The following is a 9,421-nucleotide window of genomic DNA, read 5'->3' on the forward strand; positions in this document are numbered from 1 at the left end:
AGTGTGTTGTACAGGTTTGTAGATTAACTAAATTTAGTGTCCATTTTTACGAGTTGGAATCATGTATTAATTTTACTGTCTCCATCTTCTCTTTTTCTATATTTTTAAAATTTGACCGCAGATGTTAAAAATGTGCATGCGATACCAGGATGAACCTGCTAAGGTAGATAACGAAAACGGGTTACAGGCATAAACTGATTACTTGACGATAGTTAATATCTTACTGGCTATAGTAAAGTTAGCACATCTTGGAAACTTGGGGACTGTTGTTACTGATGATGTGGTGGAGTGCATACAAGAGAGAAAAGAATTAAAAATCATAATTGGTCAAACCAAATCTGAAAGGTTGAAAGAAAGACTGTATATACAGTACAGTGAGTTGAAAACTAGTTAAGAAGTCAGCTAGAAATGACATAAGGAAGTATTTAGAGGAACTTGTAAGCAAAGCTGAAACAGCCACTTAATTCCAGGCAAGAGATGAGCATAGTATACAAGATTACAAAGCAGATTTGTGGAAACAACCAATAATAAAGGCAACACACCAGTCATGGACAGAAACAGAAGGCTGCTGACTAATGAAGAAGAACTAGAAAAAAGATGGACAGAACACTTCAATGAAGTTCTAAACAGGCCAGATCCACAACTAGCAGAAAGAGATCTGGAGACAGAAACGTCCCCACCAACGAAAGCTGAGATTAAAGCAACAATAGCCACTTTACAGAACAACAGAGCACCAGGAAGAGATTCATTATGTGCAGAAGTTTTTTAAGACTGGCCTTGAGACAGCAGCTGGATTCCTACACCCTTGTAGAAATATGGAAACAAGAAGAACTACCTGATAACTGGACACATGGAAGGGTAATCAAATTAACCAAAAAAGTGAATTTAGCAGACTGCAGCAATTGGAGGGGAATTACTCTACTCTCCATACCAAGTAAAATCTTCACCAAGATCATCATGATGCGGATGAAAACAGAAGTAGACACATTCCTTTACGCAGAACAGGCTGGTTTCAGAAAAAGAAGAGGAACAACGGAACAAATCTTCACTCTGAGGAACATCCTAGAGCAATGTAATGAATGACAGAAAAAAAATCTATATCAACCTTGTAGATTTTGAAAAAGCATTCAACAGTGTGCACAGGGAGAGTCTGTGGAAAATCCTGCGACACTACAGAATTCCAGAAAAACTGGTAAAACTCATCAAGATATTCGACAGGAACTTTTCCTGCAGTGTTGGACATTCAACAACCACATTCAATGTGAAATCTGGCATCGGACAAGGATGTGTCATGTCATCATTCCTCTTCACACTAGCCATCGACTGGAGTACAAAAACAACAACAAAACAATGGGATCAGATGGACTCTTAGCTCGTCACTCGAAGACCTCATTTATACAGATGATCTTGCCTTAAAAATTAACATCTCACACACGAGAACAGGTACAGAGGAAAACAAACAACCTAGAGCAACAAGCCAGATCCATTGGTCTTTCAATTTATGTAAATAAAACAAAAGTGCTGACAAACATGGACCTGACACAACCACCACCGACTCGAATATGTGGACAAGTTCATTTATCTTGGCAGTATCATCAGTCTAGGAGGTGGTTATACATGTACAGAACAAGATATCAAAACACGATTAGAAAAGGCCAGGTCAGCTTTTGCAAAGCTACAACCGCTATGGAGATGTCAGTGTACTCCTGAAGAACAAAACTCAAAATCTATCAGAGTAATGTCCTCTCTGTACTCCTCTATGAATCAGAGTGTTGGCGCATGACACCAACATACTTTTCAGCTTCCACAACACCTGCCTAAGGAAGATACTGAAAATGTACTGGCCCAACACCATCTCCAACACCAGACTACACCAAACAACGAAACAAGAAAACGTCTGTCTAACTCTAAAGAAAAGAAGGTGTAAATGGTTTGGACATGTCAGCAGAATGAACAACAGCCTTCCAGCAAAAACAGCTCTCATATGGACGCCTGAAGGAAAAAGGAAAAAGGACAAGAGGCAGACCAAAAACCACATGGCGACGGACAATGGAGGAAGAACTAAAGAATGCTGGACTGACATGGGGTACGGGAGTCAAGAAAGCCCAAGACAGAGTAGTTTGGAGAAATCTTGTGCAGGCCTTATGTGCCACAAGGCACTAAGAGGATAAGTCAGTAAGTCACTGATGATTTTTTGCATCTATCCTGAAAAACATCAGCTGTGTACTATTTATTTCCTGGTTAAACCCTAATGTTCCTGGGCCCCGTTCCACGAAGCAATCTTAGCCCTAAGATCAACTTAAGTGCATTGGGTAGTATGCACTTACGGTAATCTTAGGGCTAAGATCATTTCGTGGAATGGGGCCCTGGACTATTATAGCTCCCGACGAGTTTCAAACAGCTTCCGAGAAGCCACAGATTTTTTATTCTTGGAAGCTGTGTTTAGCTCCAGGGATAAAAATCTTAGGTTTGAGCACTTGTTAAATTTGACTAAAACAGAAAGCATATTTATGTAAAAAAACCCATAAAATAATGAAAACAGCTGGAAGCATCTTCATCATTGTAACACTTATGATAACTGTGTAATTTAATAACGATAGAATTACCTTATGTTGACACTTTTCTTCTGTTGGCAACTTCAGCCATTCTGTATCATCGCCCATTACACTGCAAAAAAATGTACATGTAATATTAAAGCTGTAAGAGCTCAGTAATGCTACTGTATATTCTCACTTATAAGTCAAATTTTTATCATCGGAGGTCAGAAAATTACACCCCAAAAATATTCAAATTTTGGGGAAGGTGTTGCAAGTTTTTTTTTTTTTAATTATCTCAATGTTCATACTCAAATGTGTTAATTTGACAATTTACTTTTTATCACTTACATTTTTGGGGGCATTAGATCAGTTTGGGTTAAAAAAAAATTCATGTAAAGGCAAAGTGATCTTACACACTAATACAACAACTATCACTAATAGAAAACCTGTAACACCACTAGGCACCTGCTGTCTCGTTTTACTCTGAAATCTGTTAACTGGAATTAATCATTGTTCAAACAACAATCTTTCGTACAAAATATGTATGTACATAAACATGTACCTGATCAGCTTCATGAATATTAATCAGCTTTCATTAAAAATAACAGGAAGAAAGCAAAGTTTGGAGCCAAAAAAAACCCAGTATATTTCGCTAGGTTTGTCTCCATATACTTTATTAATGAAATAACAAATTATAATAATAATAAACAAAAACAAAGAAAAAACAGGAGGACAAATGTTTTACCCATACAGGATCGAAGCAGAACTATCTTACTAATCCCGACATTGTGGTAATGTTAATAGAAGCATTCATAAAAAAGTTACAAATATTAATGAACAAATTTATTATTTCAGTCAATGACAAGTATTCTTGGTGTCTTACAATATATATTTAAGATGGCATGTTATTGTTAATCAAAATAAACCTAGACTTTTGAGCGATCACCAAGGTTTATATTGATAAAATAGTCACTCCAAACCACACACAAGCACACACATACAAAATCTATTATGATAAACGTTAATTTAAATTATGATTTAAACAATGATGAAACATATTAAAAATATATATTTATCAGAATTGGAAAAATGTAGCCACGGGCTACCAGGTACCTAAATTGTGGTAGCCCAGCATCATATTCTGGTAGCCTCAAAATATTCTTATACAGTATTATCTATACTTTATATTTCAGATTCTGATAATTATTTTCAAGAATAATAAAACTACAAAATTTAATAAACGTTATCATTTGTCTCAGTTATTATTAAAGAATATATATAATACAGGATTTTCTAATTAGCTTTTTGACGATTTAATAATGAAATATTTTTGCCAAATTCAATATTAATTCACATTTGACAGCTTAAACACTGCATGTGACACTCCAAAAATGTCATCAGAATCACTGAAACAAGAGTACCGGTGAGGTACATGATACGCCCATAAAGAATTTGATGGAAAACCATACCTATATTAATATGTTACGGGTATGCAGGGTATAATCTACCATATATTTTGGGGCCAATAAATGGCCTCATTCCCCTAACGTAAATTCCCAATCCAATATCAAACTTTTTCCCAATTTCGACCCAACAGTTTCCCAATTAAGATTCCCAAAGTTGCTCTATCATGGTCACTTGAAACTTGACGAGCAATTCCTTTGTTTTGTAATTTGGTGTCGATTCCACAATGCCTAGCAATGGCGTCAACCCTTTGTTATGCATGACTGGGTACTGTGTGTCGATTTGCTATTGGCAGAATACAGTTCTGCTTGGGAGGAGGGTACACTAAGTGTTTCGTTTACAAATTTAGTTAATTGTACATTTAACCTTCTGACTAAAAAAAGAAAGAAATGTTTTATTTAACGACGCACTCAACACATTTTTATTTACGGTTATATGGCGTCAGACATATGGTTAAGGACCACACAGATTTTGAGAGGAAACCCGCTGTCGCCACTACAAGGGCTACTCTTCCGATTAGCAGCAAGGGATCTTTTATTTGCACTTCCCACAGGCAGGATAGCACAAACCATGGCTTTTTTTGAACCAGTTATGGATCACTGGTCGGTGCAAGTGGTTTACACCTACCCATTGAGCCTTGCAGAGCACTCACTCAGGGTTTGGAGTCAGTATCTGGATTAAAAATCCCATGCCTCGACTGGGATCTGAACCCAGTACCTACCAGCCTGTAGACCGATGGCCTGCCACGACGCCACCGAGGCCGGTCCTTCTGACTACTGCAGGCGAGATATTTCCCACAACGTATCTCAGTCGACATACGATACACTGTATACAGTGCATTCCCCAATTCATATTTCCTGCCGTTTTGCACACGGCACTCACCGGAAACATAATAAAAGAGAAAAGATTTCTATTAAAAATGTTGGCCTTTATTTGGATTTTTTCAATAGACCTCTTTCACATTCCACTGCAAAAGTGCATGTAGCAGGGCAGCTGGTGGACGCTAGTCGTGAACTGACGCGAGATCGCATAAAAATAGCCCTGTCTACAAATTGGGGGGCATTGACAATAGGCCACACAATAGGAACGTGAATTAGCTCTATTATTAATTATTGTATCAATAGAAAAGAAAGAAAGAAATGTTTTATTTAACGACGCACTCAACACATTTTATTTACGGTTATATGGCGTCACACATATGGTTAAGGACCACACAGATTTTGAAAGGAAACCCGCTGTTGCCACTACATGGGCTACTCTTTGAAGACTTTCCAATTAGCAGCAAGGGATCTTTTATTTGCGCTTCCCACAGGCAGGATAGCACAAACCATGGCCTTTGTTGAACCAGTTATGGATCACTGGTCGGTGTAAGTGGTTTACACCTACCCACTGAGCCTTGCGGAGCACTCACTCAGGGTTTGGAGTCGGTATCTGGATTAAAGATCCCATGCCTCGACTGGGATCCGAACCCAGTACCTACCAGCCTGTAGGCTGTAATAAAGTTGATCCAGTCTGAAATTCAGGATTCTCATAGACCCGGAGTCCCGGGTCCCTGACGCAGAGATCAAGGATGGGACGCACCATATTGCATACAGTGTGTCCCTGCAGATGCAGTATATTTTTATTTTAAAACTTTAATACAATTTTTTTTTTAAACATCTAAATTTACTGTGAAGTAAATCGGCAAAATTCACGAAAATTCTTGGAAATTAGTGTTAATTGGTACAATCAGTTGGTCACTCAAGAAAGCCGCCCTCATCAATGCACCCACTTCATGGAACTGAACTCAACCACGTGACCCAGATTTACAACATTAACCGGTACGACAAAACATGACTATTAAAAAGTAAAACTTGTTGTCGCTAGTAATCAAACATTTAATATAAAAAATGCAACATGTCTTAAACAGTATTACATTTTATTTAATTGCGTTTTCCAGCTTTACGAAAAACAGCTGGCAGTACACTACTGAATAGTAGACTGGCTACGTGGACATGCAAACAGCGCTTATTCACACTGTGAGGCGGATCAACTAAACAAAACTGGTTGATCGCGATAAAAAAAAAAAAAAATTCTTCCGCAATATTTTTTTCTTACCTGGTATTTGTTTTATATTTTATCATACATTTTAATAATATTTTTTTTATTATTCATGTCAACCATTTAAATGTCAATGTTTTTTGTGTTGTCAGTTGTTATACAATTCACTTGATATTTTATTGCATATATCAATTCATCTTCAAATATCGACTCTCCTACATTCCTAATGGACTCTCAAAATATACGGTCATGAGTCCATGGACTCTCAATATTTTTAGATGAATAAGAACCCTGGAAATTAACATCTACCGACCAGCAGTATGTTACTTCTTTATTATTTATGACTGAATAACAGGGCCATTCGAGAATTACGCAATGTACACTCAAGAGAGGGGGAATTATGAGCTGCGTGACAAAACATAATTTGATATTTTACTTATTTTTCGGAGGGTGGGGGAGGGAGGAGGGGGTGGTTGTAGTTGTAGTTGTGCAACGTAATTTTAATTCATAAAGTAAAATGCAACCAGTCATGGCCATTTTGTTTTAACATTACTAAACACCCCAAATGAAAATATGAACAGAAAATCTCGCAATCATCATGACATTGAATTGTTTGACAGGGACATGAGGGCAGGGAATGTTAATAAATGTAATGTAATATATTTGTAGGAGTGGGAATGGTCTCACGGTCACAAAACATAACCCGAAGAACAGGGGTATTAAAAAAACAAGATTTTGCATTACGTATTTTGAATGGCCACAGAGATCAACAAAGGACCATTCAACATTAGCGCAATGCAGAATCAGACATTTGCTTTACCCCAATTTTTAACAACCCTCTACCCCTCCCATAATGAATCTACAATAACATAAGGGTGAACCGATGTAAATGTATTTAAATAATACCAGGTAATAATACAAACTTTAAAAAAATGCTGTAGCTTATAAATGAACACCCCAGCAAATGTCAACCAATAAAAAATAGCAGGGTGTGGGATGGGAGAAAAACACATTTAAAGTGGACTACAATTGTCATATAAAACATTACCATTTTGAATGGTGATATACTCATGACAATGACATCAAACTCTGGGACATTTGATAAAAGTTTGAGAATAACAACTGAAGTTTTAGGTGTTAAATAATTATAACTTTGTGTATACACCACTGATTTAATTTGAATCAACCATACAAATGTAAGAAGATTTAATCCTTTATGGGATAACCATTTTGAAAAACATATAATACATGTATATATATTAAGCCAGGGTTTCTGCCAGAGGGTAAAATGGGTATGGCGCCATACCCAAATTTTACTTTTTTAAGTTGATCTTTTGACAAAATTAATTACTTTTTATCATCACTGTTACGACTGTATGATTTTCTTAATCCTAACCTTAAACCTAACTCATTTTCTTTATGGGGGAGGACCCCCACACTCACTATTCATTCAGCACACCTATTGTAAACATTCAATTTCATTATTCATAGCGCCATACCCAAAAATTTCTTTCTGGCAGAAACACTGTAAGCAATATTTCCTCCTTCCCCCCCCCCCCCCCCCCCCCCAAACACTCCCATTTTTAATAAACTTGTTATCACCTGTACTAAATATTAGGAATACCAATGAAAGAAACACTGAGAAACATATGTACTTATATGGATTTAATGTTAAAATAAATAAAACAATTGTTTTTAATATGATGAAGATATATATAAAACTGGAACACTAATTTGATCAATGTATTGGTATTGATTATACATGTATTCTTGAGAATCCCCTTTTTTTTATTTGAAACATTATTTTTCCCAATTGACCAACAAGGGAGCCTTAAAAAAAAAAGTGTCTGGATTATACCCTGGTATGATTCAAGTCTAATTATGCGAAATTTTTGCAATGGGATGGATGAAGTTTGTTTTGGACCAAACACCATCCCAAGTTGTTCCTACATGTGGTTTGATGGTTCTGTATGCATCTGTATGCAAGATATGATCTAGACAATTATTTACTGTTATGTGCAGTAGACTATGAAAAGTAGGTCACAATGACCTAATAATAGTACGCGACACACTACCATCCCAAGTTGTTCCTACGTGTGAGGTTTGATGGTCCAGTGTGCAACATATGGTGTGGACAAGGATTTACTGTTATGTGCAATAACCATGAAAAGTAGGTCACAGAAGAAGTTAGTTTGTTTAACGAAAGCACTCGAACACATTGATTAATGAATCATCGGCTATTGGATATCAAACATTTGGTAATTCTGACTCATAGTCATCAGAGGAAACCGGCTACATTTTTCATCAGGCAACTGTTTGACAATGAATAGTAGGTCCGCAACACATTTGTGGTTTTCCAAGGCATGCAGTATTAATCTGTAATAAATATCATTGAATATGCATTACCAGGCAAAATGTCTTGCCCAATTATCCCTTTAAAGCCAGCACTGGAGTAGTCACAAGCTAAATGACAACAAAACATCATGCATTACGCAAGTAAAAGCTAGTATAGTGGTCAGGTATCAGATATATCAAAATATATATCTAGATTATATCATCTGTGTGTTGCGCAAGTGACATATCCGCAAGAGCCGTCATAAAAAAAAAAAAAGAAGAAAACAAAAAGAAGAAAGAATTTTGTTTTTAACAAAATGCATTCAATCCATAAACTATTAACTGATGTGAGAAAGTATATGGGAGACTTTTTATGTTATTAATTTTAAAACTTACACGGCTAGCACTGTCAAACTGATGAAATCCAATAAATATCAACAAATTATTAGAAAAATTCTAATCCTGAGTCTTTTGAGAGCTCCTAGAAATGTCTATTTTAAAATTGTTTGTAAGCCGAGTTCTGATTGGATGGATTGGTTTTCTTCTTCTCTTTTTATAATTTGCTGCACTTCTAGAGCATTAAGCCTTCCAATAAGTATATTGTCTAACGCCTGATTACGGAAATGTTTTTGTTTTTAAATACGATGTTTCCTGTGAAAATAAATGCAGTTTCACACTATATATATTTTTTATCGTGAAGTCGGGTCGTTTTGGTAGAATAACGGCACAATTACCAGGACGAATAGCGAGCAGGTATTAGAGCAAAACGATCAAGTCAAAAAGAATTCTGGTCATCTCGCCCCAAAACAAACCTACAAGTGAAACTTCGCTACTACGACCACTTGAGTGTCGTATTAAAATTGGTCTTATATTGTAAGGTCCTAATATCGGGTAAACAATAATATATTATTAATAATAAATGTTTTGTGTAGATTTATCACAAACTGCAGGTTTTATTCACAGCATCAAGAGATTTAGGTATAGATATCATATACAAGTAGGCAATTAAGTCCTTAACTACAAATATATAATGTGTCTTGATCTTT

General features: G+C 36.2%; 1 protein-coding gene across 2 annotated transcripts in view; it reads right to left on the reverse strand.

The window, feature by feature from the left end:
- LOC121381864 (cytoskeleton-associated protein 5-like) overlaps window positions 1-8,868 on the reverse strand; it is a 200,247-nt gene extending 191,379 nt beyond the window's left edge. For both annotated transcript variants that reach the window (XM_041511240.1, XM_041511241.1), the window contains exons 1-2: window positions 8,772-8,868; window positions 2,607-2,667 (exon numbers count right to left, since the gene is read on the reverse strand). In XM_041511240.1, the coding sequence (XP_041367174.1) occupies window positions 2,607-2,663 (57 nt within the window). In that variant the 5' untranslated portion in view covers window positions 2,664-2,667; window positions 8,772-8,868. The remainder of the gene's footprint in view (window positions 1-2,606; window positions 2,668-8,771) is intronic.
- Between the last annotated feature and the right edge of the window lie 553 nt (window positions 8,869-9,421).

The sequence above is a fragment of the Gigantopelta aegis genome, chromosome 9 (genome assembly GCF_016097555.1).
Source record: "Gigantopelta aegis isolate Gae_Host chromosome 9, Gae_host_genome, whole genome shotgun sequence".
Lineage (NCBI taxonomy): Eukaryota > Metazoa > Mollusca > Gastropoda > Neomphalida > Peltospiridae > Gigantopelta > Gigantopelta aegis.